The following is an 18,521-nucleotide window of genomic DNA, read 5'->3' on the forward strand; positions in this document are numbered from 1 at the left end:
AGTTTATATATATGTTTATGATTATAATTATGTTTGTGTTAATGTTTATGATGGTGGTGTCTGTGATTGTGATGATGATTGTAATCGTGGTGATTGTGATGATGGTTCTGTGTTGGACTGGGTTAGGTTAGGTTATGTTTGTATCTATGTTTGTTTGTGATTATTTATGATAATGTTGATTATGTTTATGATTATTTTGTGTTTATGACTATCTTTATGATTATGATTTTGTTTATGATTATAATTATTTTGTGAATATGTTTATGATTTTGATTATGTTATTTTTACCACTGTGTTAGTCTACACTCATCAATTATCATAATCTCTCTTATTTAGTGTTACGGTTGAGTGACCTCACAAGTTTCATGCCTATCCATACGGATCTGTTAAGTGTTTTGTGATAAAGTAAAGTCCATATGTACTTAGTATTCCTTCATGCGCATTTATCTCACAAACACTCCATCACCAGCGGTATTAAAATTTAAGTGTTGAATGGCTACCAGTTTCCAAGAATAGCAATATCTAAACTTTTAATTTACTGGCAATATCACTATAAGAATGGCACAGAAGAAACGTCTGAAGCACTATGGAGGGTCAAAATATACAACGGGCTTAGATAAGAATTATCACTTCGGTCACATGGTACACTTCTGAAGTATTATTTTATCGGGGAAGTACATACTTCACACCTTGTGCACATGTACAGTACAGTTAAAATTGTATTTGTCTATGTATGGACTTTGTTGCTTTGTTGACCGTGTATCTATACAGTTATGGCTTCTACATTATTCGATTGCCATGGAAAATTCTTCTTGAAACAAGGCAGGGAACATTTCTTGAAGGGATGCGTTATTCTTTGCATTGCAAAGTTCGTAAATGAAGATTCTAATCGGAAAATTAAAATCAATTTTGTGGATTTCGGGCGCAGAGAAAGACACGCTGAAGAAATCGTGTTTCATAGAATAGCGGAGGAGGAGAGAACTAAACAGTGGTAAGAAATTTCTATATTTCATTGATTCCCAAGCTTTATCACTGTGTTAACCCACACTTTACCTATACCACATCGCCTGTGATCTCTTAAAACATGTCGCCTACTAATAGAGGTTCTTAAACCACAATTTAGAAACCATTGCTGAGACACCTTCCTAAGTTAAGCGAGTAACTTCCAGACTAACTTCTCTATCCTAAAATTAAGTTCTGTTAAAGTGTTCAATGCTCGTTATATGTTACATATACTGCTGCTGCTGTGTCAATTACAGAACGCCTAACAAGCAGATAGAGTGTTTTTCCATCGCATAGTTATTCCAATAACAAAACAGACCTAATTATAATCCCTCGGCTCCGTAGATTCACTCCAAATATCCTCCAAATAAGAGTCGTGTTTTTTTCCCTTCAGATTTATTACCTAGCGAAAACGTCCCATTACCTTTTCCTTCAGTGAACCTCTCAGACACTGAAGATTTCTCCTTTCCCAGCGACTTCTGGTTTATTTTCTGCACGTTATTGAAATTTTCATTTTAATTGTTGTTAATATCTGTAAGACCTATGTGGGCCTATTCTTCTCAGTTCTCAGACATGCCGATTCGTGATTTGTCTTCAGACTGGGGACCACGTTTCGCCTCTGATAGCAGAAAAAGTCCTCTGCCGTGCAGTAATTCGAATCTCACGTTAAACCGTGATATAGTTATTTCAAAATGAAATTATTTAACAACATTGTTTAAACTGCATAGGTTAAAAAGCGTCGATAATATATAGTAAGTTAAAGACGAATTTCATTCGATGCCATATAGTCTGAGCTACAAACATCATTAAATAAACTACAAATTTCTACATTTGAAAGAAGCAGTCGTTATCTATTTGAACGCATTCATTGCTGAACACTAAGCCGCAGAACCCATCTACAGGTCAGACCTATGAGTTCTGTTATCTACAAAGTAGATCCCTTTCTCAGGCAGATGTCATCATGATCATCTAATTACTAACAGTTGAACGTCCTGGTGATGCATTTTGAAAATGACGAAAGAAAAGTTTTAAGAAAAGACAGTGGCCTATTTTAAGGCACTATTCCATAATTTTCTTGGAGTAACTGGAGAAAATCACAAACATCTCGATCAGGGTTTCATGTCATTGGGCTGACATTAGGATCGGAGAACATCCAAATACGAAGCAATAATACGATCCACTATTAGCGACGTTCGGTAAAAGAATGTGGATGCAACATTAGCATTATTTTCCTTGTGTTCCAGCAAAGTAATTCGAGTGGAGATTTACGCTTCGTTCTCTCCATGCAACAAATGTTGTAACCTAATCTCGGGCTTCGTGGCACAGCATCCTGGATGCTGTGTTAGAATCTCTTTCTCCTGTGTGTACAGACACACTGAAGAGATTCATTGTGCAGCCCTTCGGACGCTGTACGAGAACAGAGTGGTAAGTCGGTTGGACGTCTTCCGGACCGCCGAGTGGCTACTGTTACGACGTCGGGGGCATCTTGCACTATCGCGGTACGGGTGGTGGAACATGCGCAGGTTCGATATCATCTGGCGAGACATCCTGAACGAAATCCTGAACCCAGTAAGTCAAGGATTTAAATCCAAGAAGCAGACTCCTTGACAGAAACTGACAGTCACTCAGATGGCCAAAGAAATCCCTACCACTGATGTAATCCGAAGGCAGATTACAGTCTTTACAAGAGTGCAACTTTGGAACCTGTCTCGAGTCACAGGAATCCATTCCTTTGGGTTCTATTAAGGGAGGGGAATTTCTTGACTATCTTACCTTAAGGTCCAGTAGAATTAGTCGTGGCCTAATTTCAACGTAATATCTCACTATATGCCTGGAGGTTCTGAAAAGAAGTCTAAAAAATTCTCACTCAAGACATACTGTACTTCTGCCCAGATTCGAACTGGGTACCAACCAAAAGCAAGTTAATGTCACAATTTATACGCGGACTAAAACTGAGAGACAAGTGCATAAGGATTACAGGTAAATGTCTGTAACTTGATTCGCTTTAGTTTTCCACCCGGCAAAGATAACAATCAAGAATGAAAATCATCAAATACTAAAAACAGCAACCATTAGAGTGGGTACACTTCAGGTTTTGAAAATATAGGTTTTGCTAGATTTTAACGTTACTAGTTCTTTTCCAAGTTAGATATATATGTGTAACATTTAACCATGTCAATTATGTCACTATGTCGATAATTTTAAGTAAATAAAAATATTTAACATAAAATTTGTAAACATGTATTATACATTTGTATAACGCAATCACACTTTAAATTCCAAGCTACACTTCCTCCTGTGTGCCATATATCTACTTCATTTCAACCTAGAAATTATACGAACATTTTTCAAATTTTAGCCTCATCCGACTCAAAATTGATTTATGACACAGTCATTTAGTACATCTTTCTTTCTTCACGACAGGAGTTATTGATTTTTAATGCAGGTGGTACATATGGTTACCACTACTATTAAAAGAGCACTTTTTGTTTTCAGACTCTGCCTGTAGGCAACGCCATTTATTATGAAGACAGTGTCATCTAATGTCGAAAGAGGTGGGCTTAACAGTCATACGTACGCTTCTACATGGAAATGATTGTTGGACGATAACGGAACAAAAAAAAATAGAAACCCTGAAGAGGGAGGCCAGAAACCTATTTCCTCAGATCGATTACAAAATACAGAATGCCGAACAACAACGTGCAGAAGATATGAGAGAACATACGATAATGATTATCTATCAAAATAAATGGCTAAAATATTTGAAAATAATTCCTGAACAATCAATTTTCGAATCTGTTATATGAATATAAACTGATGGGTAGAAGATTACAGGACGAGACAAAAATATAGAACTGTTTAAATCCTTGCAGCCGGGAATAGACCAAGCGCTAAATGAGTGATAGGCTACTGATAATGACATGAAGAGTTGCTGGACGGACATCAGCAACCTCTTGTTATTGGATCTTGTGGCTTTCCTCGAGTTTTTCGGCAAAGCATCACATACTTCGACGTCTTACGAAGTCTCTTCGCCTTCTACTTTCAAGAATGGTCCCATCGTTTCGGTATTCTCAACTGAACTTTTGTTATTCTTTGTTTCATCATCGGGTCAGTATGCAAATATATAATTCATACTAGGATAAATATGTCTGACTTCTTTGTTTGTTTGTTTGTTTGGTGATCGTATTTAAAATCATTGCATTGTATTAAATCGTATTTTCTTTAATGGAATAAATATACTAAATATTTTAATATTTTGTATACTTCTTTGCTGAACTTTTCGATAAAGATATGTTGTGAGTACAACAGACCTTCCCGATATTCTTGCCCTGCTTTCAAGAAGTGTCATCAACAAAATATGTATACATTATTCCCTTCATCAAATCGGCATGTCGAACGCATTGTAATCTCCTCTGCGTAACTCACGGGAATACTAGTTGAGCTCTATAAATTATCAAGTACTTCGTTAAGTAATATCCTGTATTCCCCATTTGATCTCTTTTATGTACAAACATTTTTCTTATAACTTTATTTTCCAAGTGTCTATAACTTACGTTCTTCTCCGTCGTAACAGTCAACGTATTATAACCCTTCAGAAAACCCAGAATATACGAAACAGTTAATGTTTCTTAATTATTTACAAGCTTTTCCTGAACCTAATGTTTATCGGACACCGATACAGTTGCAAACGCACACATTCATCTGCAGATAAAATCCGATAAAATTATTAAGATCAGAATAAAAGGGAAGGAAGGGACTTGCATTGCTGATATTATCAAGGATTATTTGCGCCTGAGCCTGCGTTGTCTTGCAAAAGCGACGTGTGGCGTTACGGAGTGACTATTACATATGGAACAATTGACTGTGTTCCTTATGAATACATACATAATAATCAAGTGTTGCAGACATTCTTCTGAAGAACGCAGATTAGTTGATGTTTCGACCGATCGATCGCTTGATAAGTCGGCCAGTCGATCGATAGATATCGGCATAAATATTTCTAAACTAACTCAATTGTGCGTGACCTTCCTTAAAATATTTTTTATTCTTCTGGTCAAGAAACTCCCTGATTTTATGGAATTCAAAAATGTAACGTGTTCATGATATTCTGAATCAGTTGAGTCCAAATTCACACCCGATGTAGGTCTTCCAAGCGAGTTCTTACTTTCTGCTTTTTCGACAAATATTGTGTACGAATTTTCCATTTCTCACATGCGTGCTACATGCTCCGCTCAATTTTTTTTTTATTTCTTTCTATGATTTGATTCCACGATGAATTTTATTGCAAAGTACAAAATTATGAAGCCCCTTGTTATACAGTTTTCTCAATCCCACTGCCCACTTCTCTTTCTTATATACGATACAAATATTCGTCTTACTCCATGTTTTCAAACGCCCTCAAATTAATGTCGAAAACAAACTGAAAATATAAAGTCGTCGTTAAGTTATTATTAAGCTGATCGACCACATGATATTATCGCAGCAACTCGAGACGGATCACCTGCTCACGCGTTGATTAGATATGTAACGCCGTTATCGGAAACAATGTCTTCGGGACATTCAATTGTTTCGCTGAACCTGTTCCATTATGATTTACAACAGATTCGCCCCTGTTGGGGAATTCTTCCTCAAACAAGGCAGACCTGACTTCTTGCTGAAAGGTTGTGTGATTCTGTGTGTTATAACGTACAAGGTGAAACTGTCGGGAGGAAAACTGCGCAACACAATACTGAGAGGAAGTTTTCCGAAACTGTGGGCAGTTTCTCATGCTGAAGAATTGGCCCTAGATGAAATAATGAAGACAGAACAGAAGAATAACTGGTAAGATAAAATAATTCATTATATTCTACTCATACCTTGTAATGTATAACAAGAATAAAATGGTGTACTGACAAATCTTAAATTCTGACTTGCATGTCCAGGCTACTTAATCTCAACACTGTAGTGCCCCTTATGTAAACCACAAGGCTTCTTGGTAAATAATAGAATTCCAATCACTTTATCTGTCCAAATAGACGAGACAGTAAGTGATGACTATGGGTGCAGTGTAAGCGTTCATATTGGCATGCTGCTGCAGGAATGTGTAATTCTTACCATCACTTCAAGCCCGACTATGAGGCTGTTTTTCATCAAACTCCTAGACAACAGATATCGGAGGCTCTTTGGCAGAAGACAAAGTGATCACCGCTAACCTCCAAGTTATTATCGAAATTTATAAAATGTGCAACTTCGCATCCACGTCTGCCGTACACCTTCAAGACATGGTACGTGGACATAACAGTAACTTTATTGCAGGAAGGCGATCAAAATAGAGTTGTATTCTTCGTATTCTCCGTGCAGAAAATGCTGCAAGTTGATCGAGGAATTTTTGCACCGTCGACCAGGGTGCAAAATGTCTATCGCCTTCACGTGCGTGTTTCGACATACTGACGAACGCAACCAGTCCGCACTACGCGAGCTCTACAATCACAGGTCGGTGACTGGGCTGGATGTCTTCCGAAAAAAGGAGTGGGGAGTTCTCCAGGACGTGAACCTCCTCGCGTTGACACTGGGACAGGCTAGGAAAATGAGGAAATGGGACTTCTTCTGGAGAAGAAAGCTGGAGGATATACTGGATTCAGATACAGTTGTAAGTGATGTTCAACTACGTACCATCATCAGTGTATTAATCCAATATATCACATTCAGTTAACTCTCTTTATAGCCCTATAAATTTGGTTCAAAACTATCAACTTTTCTCATTTTAAATTTCAAGATATCAGAATATTCACATATATTCTTATTCTTCTTCTATGGCTCTCCGGTCCGTATTCGGTCCATGGCCTCCTCAATTCTCCTTTCCATTCGGTCCTCTGTTAGGTCCGTCTGTCCGAGGCTTTGATCGAGTATTCACATATATTTCTTGTGGAAAACATGTTTGTTTGACTGCTTATAACGTACTAACATTTACTAAAACAAGTTAAATCTGCCATTTTAACCGCTGCACTGTACTATCTTGCAATAGTTGTAGTGGTTTATATAGAAAGTTGTCTAACACAGCTAAACCTAGAACGTACTGTCTTACACCACACACTTTCAGTTAAAATCCTAAACGTAACAGACAATGTTAATAATTTATAACCAAATAGCCTTCCACTGATGTGTTGTACCCAGTTTCTTCCAAAAAATATAGGTAAAATTATAATTTAAAATGTTCACTCGTGTGTTTTATATAGTGACAGGAAGACAAAAGAATTCTGGAATTAATGGTATAGCGCAATCCCCTCATTCAAAGAAAGTCTAATTTTTTCATAAACAAATATTATTTCAAACCTTTTTTTTCCGAATAAACTTTACCACATTCTGTCGAAGAATTTATTAACTATCTTCATATCATGATTTCGTTCTGAATTATTGTTATGTGACATGAAAAACATTTTCCTTGCATGTGCTTCTAAAGCACGACTTCCATTTCGTGTTTCAGGACTGGGCAGAAAACGATGAAGATCTCTCAACTGATGCCGTACCAAACTGTCAGACTACCAATAATGAGGACGAAGAGGATTATTTACCATCACAGGTACATGTATATAGTGTCCCAAAAGTCATTACACAAATATGTTCGAAACTGTATTGTAATACATAGTTTGACAGAGGGCTGTGTGTTAACAAAAGATTATGTCGAGAAAATTACACAAATCAGACGAATAACTTAGTAGCCACATTACGGGAGAACAAGAGTGCTGTCTGTTCAGTTTCGATTTAAGAGTCGAAGAGGATTCCTTTCTTGGGGAAAAATATTATCTATAATTATCTGCATGTGTCTGCTCTCCTCCGATTTAAAAAGAGGCGATTTTAAATCTGTGTGAATAACATGACAGTGGACGTAACTGTTTCATGATATCCATAACTGCCATAAAAATATTAATATTGTAACTACAGGATTTTGATGTGATTAATAACTAGCTCCGCTACCGCACAAATACAACATACCGGAATTCAGTTCTGGAGTACAAAATGTAGGATAACAGGTTTATTAAATGCAGCGTCGTGTTTTAGATGACGACACTGTGTACATGTGGGCTGCTGAGCCGACGATTCGGGAATCCAAGACAAAAAGTTGCTTTGAAGATGGACACAATAATGATTTGAGAAACGTCAGAAGTACTACCACTCAGAAATAAAATTCACATTAGCGTTAAACTGCCGTAAAAGTCTGAAGTTATGTCTGAGATAAACACATTTTTAATCAGTTTCCATTTTGAAGAATTACATAAATAACAAAGATTCAGCGAAAGAATTTGATTTGGTGTCAATACACTATTAATTATTGTAGCTTGACGAAATTAAATTTACGTGATTAAATTTAACATGCGCCAATGGTATTAAATTTTATCGAGTAAAATGACAGTGATATTAAGATAATAACAGCCTCATTGAAAAGCTCCATGCAGCAACGCTAACTGTGCAACTAATAGATTATTTGAACGGAGTAGAAAGAAGTGATAACTGTGTTATTTTTGTTGCAGGCCGAATTCGAAGACATGGAAAAGAAGGTACAGAAAGCGATAAGAAGAAGAAGCCAGAAAGATCTGTTTCAGTTGATTGTGTCCGTCGCACTGATCTCTACGTTGCTGTATTTCTTATGGTTCCTTATCTCCCGGTTTATTTTTTGATCCAGTTGTTTTGTAATCCGTTGATTTCAATTATCTAGTTTCCCTACGATCTGAAATCACTATTCATAGGTTATTTTGAGTCAGTGCATGAATCAAATGTGTATTACATCCTCCAAACCATATGGAACTTTTCCAGCAAATTTGAGAAAGAACGTCAGTAATAAATATTTGGAATGTTTCATGCTGCCCGTATTACTCCAACTTTTCGGTTTATCGAGATTGTCAGTAACCTCCTCCAAGCACCGAAGACGGTCACACAACATGACTTAACTCTCATATTTAATTTACACAAAGAATAGCTTTCCGAAATTTAGTCAAGAGAATGTGGTTGACTGGACGCTTAGTTCCGGTGTAAAAACAAGAAATACATACAGAGTTTTTATGGTAATATTTCAGTAAAATCAAACGCATATCAAAGAAATAGGAGACTATTAGGCCGACAGGTTATCTGGATTGGATGTGAATTAAATCACGTCCAACGGCGGGTCTTTATGTTAGTGGTTTTGAAACGTCGAGTTCCGCTGTCAGATATTTGTTGCAATGCACGCTTCGCTGCCATGTTGTTATATTAATGTACAAAGCGTTTTGTATCTTGGAATAATTTTGTGTCTTACGGCTATTGATTTTTTGAAATTTGGTGTAACGTATCTAGAATTTTATTGTAATTCTTTATATTTCAGGTTCGCATTAAGCTTCTTCTTCAAACGCAGACTGCATCAGAATGAATTACAAGAGTATTATTTTTTCTTATGAATAGTAACTTCAAATTGCTTATTTTTAATAAACACCATAAATCTACATTCTTTATGACGTTTTAAAAATAAAAATAATTTTTAAAATGCTATTTATGTTGTGATAATATTTATTTAGGGCATATTTCAAATGCGAACTAAGCACATGGCTGCATTAGCAGCAAACGCTTGCGTTGCTGTCATGTAAGTCTATGGCACGTTCGCTCTATGGCACAGACAGGGATCCCCCTACTTTTATAAATTATTCATCGCTTTTCCCGGGCATAGACTACAACGCCGTGCGAATGGTTCATTAACTAATTCGCTAATTACTACTGCTCGATCGCGCAGACTAATATCGGCTAATTATTGCCAACCGGTTGTTGTTGCTGCTTCCGATCCACTGTTGATTAATTGTTGCAAGCTTTCTTGCCAAGCGACTGTTCCTGTCTTGCTGACTGACTGTTGGTGAATGGCTTACTCAAATTGCTGAATTACATAGTAAGTTTTCACGGCGGCGAGCATGAAGATGGCTGTCTTCTGGGTTATTGCGCCGTGTGGTCTGGTAGAGATTTACAAAAATTCCATAGGTCTTTGCTGCCCCAGTTATCAGGGTGATAACGTAGGGCACACCGATGATGGAGGCAGCAAGGACATCTCAAACGCTGATAAGCTCAAACCAGACTACACGGCGCTATAACCCAAAAGACAGCCATCTGCTTACTCATTGACCGACCGATTGAATAAATTAATCAATTAATGAATGACTAGACTGAATACTATTCCTGGCATCGCATTTCAGAATGTTCTCGACAATGGCTCACGATATGTGATTTGATCTACGTACTTATCTAAAGAAGCTATTTCAAATTAAAATATCAAACTCTAGAAATATAATAAATGTGTGAATATGGTCACTAATGTAAATTAGGGAAAGATTCAGAGGGCAGCCATCATGAAGCATGTCAAAGTACAATCCTGGATTCGCCCCAAAACTCAGAGGAGAAACAAGTGAACGTCAATAATGACGAGTTTACAGCCGATTTACAGTCCAACTATACAGCAGAAGCTTTCATGTGTTCTAGAGAACATGATAGTATCTAACCAAACCTAACGGTAATATTTTGGAACATGCGATAAATCCAACTGTATTATCCGTCCTTTACCTACAAGCACAGCCAAAGCCTAAGAACGTGTGGAGATTTTCCTCCACGTCTCCTGTATGCTTTTACGGCATTAAGATTAATCACACGGTGAACTGTATTTCTCTCTGCACAGCTGGGCCCCTGGTGCAATACACCCCTCCCCCACTTCACCCCTTTCGTGCAGACTTAATGATCCCCTTTAATGATAACACAGAGATGTAATATACAGCGGTATCTGTTGATTGGGAGGAGGGGTTCAAATTATCTTTGCTCCAAGTCTGCTCCCCTAATACAAGCATTGAGAAGAAAGGGGGTAACTTTATTACTGACGTCGTCTCGTGAGAGTAAGGAAGCTGGAAAACTTTCAAAATAGAAGAAATGCGGTATGAGGGATAGGCATCCACGGAGCAATAACCACGTGGCTCCAGAAGAAATACGTCACTGAATCATGTTTCAGATACTTTTAAGCAGGGCTGCGGAGTCGGAGTCGTGGAGTCGGAGCAAATTTAGGTGGAGTCGGAGTCTATAAAAATGTATCGACTAAGACTCCGACTCCAAACTCGATATAAAATCTTAAGAACAATTTCAATACCGTGTGAGCCGTCGGCGGCCTCACGCTTAGGGAGATTCAATGCCGCGTTGAGTCACGTGGTGTGGGAATAATGCTTTGTAACTTTGGCTCTGGTGCCTTAAGAATACAAACTGTCTACAAATCAACGGATTTCTGTAATAACCATTAGACGTATATTTAAATATAGGTTAAAATTCTAAAAGTAGGCTTATGATTCACGTGGTGGTGATGAAATCTCTTATGGTGCCATTTACCATTTTATTAGGTTTACCCTTATTAATAAACACTGAGCTTTTATGAAGGAGTCGGGGTCGGAGTCGGAGATTTTAGTACAGACTCCACAGCCCTGCTTTTAAGACTTTTCTTTATTTTTATGGTGTAGTGAGACTATGTCTTTGTGAAACTGCGGTCTCTGAGGGGCCTAATACAGTAGTGAATATGGGGCAGCAGTCAGTTGTATGCAAGTTAAACCTGTAACAGTTTTCAGGAACTAATTTGTGTCTTTCGTGGTCGCACCGCACAATCCGCATGGAAAAACCTTAAGGAAGAAATGGATTGCATGCTAACAGAATACAGAGAAACAGACTTTCAAGATTTCTGGTAAGTACACATCAAGTGGAGTGTGAAGACCAATTGCAACATTTGAAGAGGCTATTGGACAACTGAGACCGAAAATGTTCAACAAGTTTTAGACGAGGAGGAGTAGTGTGGAAATAAGGGTTATGGGAATCTCTCAGGCCACTATGTAGAAAATGATGAGTATAATTATAATAAAAACGGCAATTTATAAGAACGACTGCGAACATTGAGAGGAAGATGAAGTTAACCAACTAAATCAGCGTCGTTCGACCTTGTTGAAAATTAACACACATGGTACAAACAAATGCTACTGTCACTAAGTTACCAACTATATACAACCGTCCCCTCATTTAAATCAAAATAACCACTCAATTGACTATTAATCCCTTGATTATTTAACGATACTTCCCCGGTTAAATTCAAGCCTATACAACCTGAAATGGTATGAATAAATTATGAATTTCAAAAGATGTAATGCAATAATTCGTGGCTTATTTAAGAGAATTATATTATTTCTCTGGAGTGACTAAAGGAAACCAAGAAACCACGAAAAACTGTCACGATAGTATGTTCTCGGGCAAAAATTACAACCTGGGACTTGTCGAAGACGAAGCTGGATCGTTGACCACGTGACCACGACACAATGCAGGTGAACAGCTTGAACCAACAAATGAAACTGCGGACTCCGAACTCAAATCTTGGCCCAGAGAATGGATACCCCGACTAAGGCTACTCGCGGCTTTCCTTCCTATTATTCGACGCTACGAACTCGTGACTACTGACAGCGTAAATAAAAAATAAGTAAATTGATATTGTGCGGTGAGACCGTGTAAAATCGTGTCTACCGTATGTGTTTATTTTAATAACATATGAAGCTTGCAGTAAAAAAGCAGCAGCATTTGTGCGCAACGATTTATGAACAGGGCTTTCACATACACGTGCTACTACATAATGCCCCCTCTCTTCGTCCGGGATTGTACATACCGCCATCACCCAACCTCACATTATTTCTCAGTTTATTTACTGACCCCGCGGTAAATATCAAAGACCGTCAAATCAAATATCTCACAGAACAGTCAAACAGTCAAACAGTTTCCGGACTTGAATGATATATTTAAATTGGAAAGATAAGAGTTAAAAATATATAAAGGAAGCAGACAGAAATTAAAAATAAAGAGGACAGAAAACGAAAAGAAGAAACACAGGTGGAAATAAAGGAAATAAACAAATAAAATACACTAAAGAAATCAAAGGAATTACGGGTAAACTAATCTGCCATTTGGCATAACAAATCGCCCATTGTACGCCCCTGAATTTTCCGGCTAAGTGGAACATATAATATATGAGACAAGACGAGTAGATGCTACGGTGTAAAAGTTGACACGGTTTAAAGCGCCTGGGATGATGAGATACCTACCCCAGCCGGGTTTTAATTACTTACTGTACCCGACTCCCGGAGATGCTGAATGCGAAGGATCGTATATATTGCAGCATCAGCGAGTTGGAGAAATTAAATTGTAATTTTGAATGTGAGAATGCATAATCCATCCATAATATATCCATAATAAGGACTAGCCACCTATATATACCTTATAAGATCCATTCGTGGGGTGCACATCAGGATTTACGGATTAATTCTTCAATCAGATCCCAGCAGTTATCACCATCATAATTGAAGTTGCTTGTAGTTTTCATTAGTACCATCAGCAAAATTCAGTAGAACTTTAAATATGCCACGACAACCTCCTTTCAAATCCTTATCTAATGGACATTCATAATCATCTTTACACTATATTGTAAGACGTTATATAATCTCTGCAGTTGAGAAGCGTCGTTGAATAAATTAATGAACCCTGATGGACATTTTCCTTTGTCTATGAAATAAAAATTCACGGCGTTTAAAATTTGGTTCTTTCTATTTCCGAAACGACATGTTTTGGAGTAGTATACAGCGGGAAATGACAATCAGTTTCCTGCCACACCTTCGTTAAAAAATGCTGAGCGTTGTTGATGAGTTCAATAATCAATTATTAACCAATTCTTCAATAGGCGGTCGTTGATTAACCATTGAATAATTTTTTGAAGAAAATCAAATTAAAGTGTTTTATTCCCGATTTGAATTCAACAGAACAAAATCCTTCTGGAGAAGATAAGAACAGCTCAGCTAATAAATATATTTCCAACATTTTTTAAATCCTAAAGGTTCATTACAATCTCAAAAGTCCACATTCTCATACATTATTTATTTATTTATGATCCTTTTTAATATTATCATCCCAGATACTCCAGGACTCAATTTGAATGTCACATTTTATCTATAAGTCGTGCTCGTGTGACTGTTTATTTCAACTCCGAAACTACCGAACGGATTTCTATAAAATTTTGTACTAGCGACTTACTCCAGAGTAGTTAGGAGAACTTAAATTCGGTTTGTATCTGTACATCATAGCCCTTCCTACTTCACACGAAACAATTACAATTTTACTAGTTTTCTAAACAACGATCTACAACTTACATGTTAAACACATTCTGAAAACGTGACTACGCAATGTAAATAAACATTATCGGTAATGAAATATGTAAAATAGAAAACCCGCATTTGGAAAATACGTACAGTCTATCGGAGTACATATTACAACTTCTGTTTGAGCAACAGAGCGACACGAGAATAAAAATGTTAATATGGAATAAAATGAGATTAGTAAATTCGAAAAAGATAAAATAAAATTAAACATATGATGGAATTAGAAGTATAAAAACAAGGAAAAGTCAATAATATATTAATTAAGCAAGTCAACGGCAGGATAGATCACACTGGACAAGAAAGAAGGGAAGACAGAAATCGAGTAGACAGATGCTCTCTAAAAGGTGGGACTGTAGTCTATTTCTGATGGCAGCGACTATGCTGCTAATTAATACCGGAAAGACAAGGCCAGAAAACAAACTGGGGAGGTAGAACATCCATTGCAGCGCCATGTTCATTGTAGTATCGCTTGGAATTTAATATTCGTCAGTTACGAAAGCTGCAATTGTCTCTCGCGCTATGTGCAATCTTAATTTTAGAACTCTACCTTGCCTACTTCACATTGTTTACACGAGGGGATCCCCCACCCCGTCTGGTTTAACTCAAACGAGGGGTGTTCAAGAGTATGGACTCAAAGTTGCTTATTTACCTTCTGTACGCTTTTTGCATGTTTATTGTTAGTTTACATACATGTTCATATATCGTGTTCATATATTTATTTACATGTTTACTTTATTTATGTGCTCGTATGTAGGACGTATTTGTTTTAATATCGTAAAGTTGTGTATATATTTCTCTGATCATGAGACTGTTTTATATGGACTTATCGAATGTTAGACTGTCTCAAGAATATTAATTAGCGAATTCACAATATCACTACGAGAACCAGTTAAATCTACAAAACAAAATCAAAACAAAAACTCACTCAGTTATCAAGAAATTAAGAAATTCGCCTTTTTTGTGAATCACGAAGATTCATTACTGTGTTCGCAAGGACACATTATTATTCCACAATTCCCTTCATAGTCGTTCGTTTTCCTTTCGGATATCATGGAATTTAGGTGCAGACTAGACCACCCGTTTTTGATTTTGTGACGCTACAATTAAAGGACTATTATGCTGGATATTGTTCATTTTCTGAGGTACAGACCTATCACATATATATCTGACAGCAATCGAGCAGTCAGTACAAACATTCGAACAATGAAAAGGGGGTCATTTTCCTCATTCTTAACCGTTTCCTCTACCAAATATTTTATTATTCATTCACGATCAACACCATGGAAGCTATGTAACTTCAACAGTTAATTATTTTTCTTCATTCCATGGATTGGACAACTTGCTTGTTCCATCTTCAAAATACACCAACAGTTAGTACAGTTTAATAATATAAGTCTTTATTAGCCGGCGTCTTTCCTGAACAAAGTTGCTGATAGAGCGGCAACTTCTCCGACATGTCTGTAATGCAGGGACGCATAACATTATTAGAAACAGTAGTTGCACCTAAAGTTTGCTGATTTATGGGGGTTATAAATTGGTTGGAATTGTGCAGAACTGTTTGCGAACTATTTGTGGACACTTGCGTCTTGTTCATAACAACGCTTACGGCAACCCTACACATGGGCCCTTTATTCCTGAAATGTTCGGACTAATGCCCTGACTTAAAAGTATGTGAGAAAACAATATGAGGCAGCTCCAAATGATCAATTCCTCTCTATAAGTAACAATCCTTCAGCCTAAATAAGGCCTCAAGAAAGAGGAAAAGTAAATTTGATTTTCGATGTTAATATGCATGCACGACATTGACGGATCAAACCCTGCTTTAAATATTGATGGGAATAAGGGTGAGGTTGACTTATCTATTCGCGCAATTCAGCACTAGAAAGTGACGGGTATGTCCTGGAATAAAATTTTAGCACAGATTTATGAAAGGGAGGAAGTTCTGAAATACAGTAAAATTCTGAAAGTTTTTACATTCAACTAATTCCCCGGGCTTTCTCTTCCTGAAGCAGGAGCACAGACTGAGAGTTTCTGACAACAAAGAGTCAGTGACAGGAGGCAAAACAAAACTGCAAAATAGGTTATTTCATAATTTGCACTCACGCCAAATATTGTTAGGGCGATCAAATGAAGGATACCATGGGCAGATTCTGAAGACCGCATAGCAGAGATAACAAATACATTTACAATGTAGTCGGAAAACGCGAAAGTAGAAGACAGATTAATAGAACTAGAATTAGACGGCAGGATAACGATAACATCAAATGGCATACTGAGGAAGTGGGATATGACTGGATTAGATTCATCTGGTTCAGGATAAGAACAAGTGGTGGATCTGCGCGGACACAGAAATAATTCTTTTGGTAAGCCCATCACAACAAGCTGGAAATTTTTTGACTTGCTACGTGACTACGAGCTTCTCAAGAAGAACTCTGCTCAATGGTTTTCGTGAATTAGTTAACAAAAACCCTAGACAACTGCTTTTTTTCCACCAATCGATGGTAAATTCTGTAACCTTACGAACTGTTGAACGATTTAGATGTATTTTAACTACAGATGTTCATATGTAAGAAACACACTCGAAATATCTCAGAAAACTGACTAATGAAATGTCAGTATTTCTTTCTTACACCCTTATCTGATGTTAACAGTGGATTGTCTCCCGAGGATAGAGGGGATGTAATATAAATATTACCGTGATTTTTCACTCACTGCTGTGAATAAGAATTCCTTGATCCTTAATTCTAAGTTCGCAAATTTAGTTATGGCATGTTCCTAAGACACAAAAATAAAATTTGCCTCAAATTTAGTTCAGCGTTTTACCACGGGCTCAGGAACAGATGAGCGGAGTTGCCTTAAACCTCAAGCATGGACAGCTGGTGACAAAACGTCAGTTTCTCAAGCTCGAGTATGAACGCAACGTACACTGGAAAATTACATTCACTATTCTGTTCCTAATTTTGGCTCACCTACCCCCTTCCTTCTAATTATTTTCCCACCCCACAACATTCAATTGCATTTGGTTGATGAGTTTCATCATTTCCTGCATGTTCTACGGGAATACCCTCCCCCTCACAGCTACTGTTGCTCAAATAACACCTGATCGCACTGTTGCAGCGACCACGGGGTGGGGACAAGGGAGGAAAACCGGTGTTCCCCACTACATGCGCGAATTAACCACGTGAAATAATTGCAATATGGGGAATGAGGGGGAGACGAATTGAGAATAAATCATCCACGAATTCGATTAGTCTAGTTCCCGTTACTGCCACTGAGCGGCACTACAGACAAGGGAAGCTTTAGTGACTTTTTTTATTCTGGTCCATGGACGATACACACGATAAATATGGGGTAGTCCACAAACAAATTTCTAATCATAAATAATCTTTCGCTTTGCTGGATTAAACACGATGAGTTCTCTTAAATTCTGCGTGTCTGTTATCAGGAAACAAAAATTGGCTAATTAGAATGTTTCAGGATTGTTTTCAAAGTTTTGTAAAATAAAATCTTAAAGCGTCAAAGTTAGAATTACGTTTGACAGCATATGAACAAGAAAAGTTGATAAAAGATTGTCAGTTAAAACGAACGCTCTTCAAACTGCTTTTCGATTCCACTACATACTCCACGTCTGCGTTGATGGCGCTGATGACGGAGGCATCATGCACCTCTGACACGTGGGCAAACTTCTGCCAGACTACACGGCGCAATTAACCAGTAGACAGCCATCTTCACACAATTTTCAGGTTGAGTAATACCCTCAAACTTACTACTTCACCAATATCTTTGCTTATAGGGATTTCTGATCAAACTGCGTTAAGCAAGATTCCTTCACCATGGTCACGACGTCTCAGGGAACCCCCCCCCCCCACACTCCTCCTTGGCAGTTGCATAAGGGCGTAGATTCCGATAAGGGCGGCGATGGACAAGGATGTGGGCAACAGGAGGAACGCAGCGAAATAAACCGTGCTTGTATATCAAGCCACATAACTCAAGTGACAACGAGCTGCATGGAAGATGCAGCGGTAGGTCCAGCACGAACCTCGAGTGACGTTTCCCTTGATTATCCTACACTGCGTGATCCGTATTAAGTACATGGTTTAATAAGAATAAACTGCACGAATTATAACATTCGATACAATATATCTGTTGCTATATTAACAAATGACTACACATTTCGATGTTAACACATCTTCAGGGCACAAACATCATATTTTACCAGACTACACGACGCAACAACCCAGAAGACAGCCATCTTCAATCTCACCTCCGTTAAAACCTCAAATCCTATTTAATTACTTCTCTTGATTAGTTTAT

The 18,521-nt window shown here is 37.7% G+C and overlaps 2 protein-coding genes across 2 annotated transcripts; both read left to right on the forward strand.

Annotated features, from left to right (window-relative positions):
- The first annotated feature begins 658 nt into the window (after positions 1 to 658).
- On the forward strand, positions 659 to 4,256 carry LOC147875092 (uncharacterized). The gene is made up of 3 exons (XM_087356865.1): positions 659 to 991; positions 2,247 to 2,571; positions 3,499 to 4,256. Exons 1-3 carry the CDS (start codon positions 774 to 776, stop codon positions 3,544 to 3,546), a joined length of 591 nt encoding a protein of 196 aa, XP_087212991.1. The 5' UTR covers positions 659 to 773; the 3' UTR covers positions 3,547 to 4,256.
- Positions 4,257 to 5,545: 1,289 nt separating this feature from the next.
- Positions 5,546 to 8,838, forward strand: LOC147875093 (uncharacterized). Its single transcript, XM_087351591.1, has 4 exons — positions 5,546 to 5,823; positions 6,298 to 6,631; positions 7,466 to 7,561; positions 8,511 to 8,838. Exons 1-4 carry the CDS (start codon positions 5,591 to 5,593, stop codon positions 8,655 to 8,657), a joined length of 810 nt encoding a protein of 269 aa, XP_087207717.1. The 5' UTR covers positions 5,546 to 5,590; the 3' UTR covers positions 8,658 to 8,838.
- Positions 8,839 to 18,521: the final 9,683 nt, after the last annotated feature.

This window comes from Zootermopsis nevadensis, unplaced genomic scaffold, assembly GCF_977971745.1.
Source record: "Zootermopsis nevadensis isolate Lab colony 2312 unplaced genomic scaffold, Znev_1.0 Znev_ptg000002l, whole genome shotgun sequence".
Taxonomy (NCBI): Eukaryota; Metazoa; Arthropoda; class Insecta; order Blattodea; family Termopsidae; genus Zootermopsis; species Zootermopsis nevadensis.

What these genes read in the sequence shown, in the direction of transcription:
- LOC147875093 (XM_087351591.1), top strand. Translation starts at nt 5,591, where the DNA reads ATGATTTACAACAGATTCGCCCCTGTTGGGGAATTCTTCCTCAAACAA. An exon ending in ACAGAACAGAAGAATAACTG is followed by an intron (nt 5,824 to 6,297) that starts GTAAGATAAAAT and finishes ACTTTATTGCAG; the next exon opens with GAAGGCGATCAAAATAGAGT. An exon ending in TACTGGATTCAGATACAGTT is followed by an intron (nt 6,632 to 7,465) that starts GTAAGTGATGTT and finishes TTCGTGTTTCAG; the next exon opens with GACTGGGCAGAAAACGATGA.
- LOC147875092 (XM_087356865.1), top strand. Translation starts at nt 774, where the DNA reads ATGGCTTCTACATTATTCGATTGCCATGGAAAATTCTTCTTGAAACAA. An exon ending in GAGGAGAGAACTAAACAGTG is followed by an intron (nt 992 to 2,246) that starts GTAAGAAATTTC and finishes CTTGTGTTCCAG; the next exon opens with CAAAGTAATTCGAGTGGAGA. An exon ending in TGAACGAAATCCTGAACCCA is followed by an intron (nt 2,572 to 3,498) that starts GTAAGTCAAGGA and finishes TTTTGTTTTCAG; the next exon opens with ACTCTGCCTGTAGGCAACGC.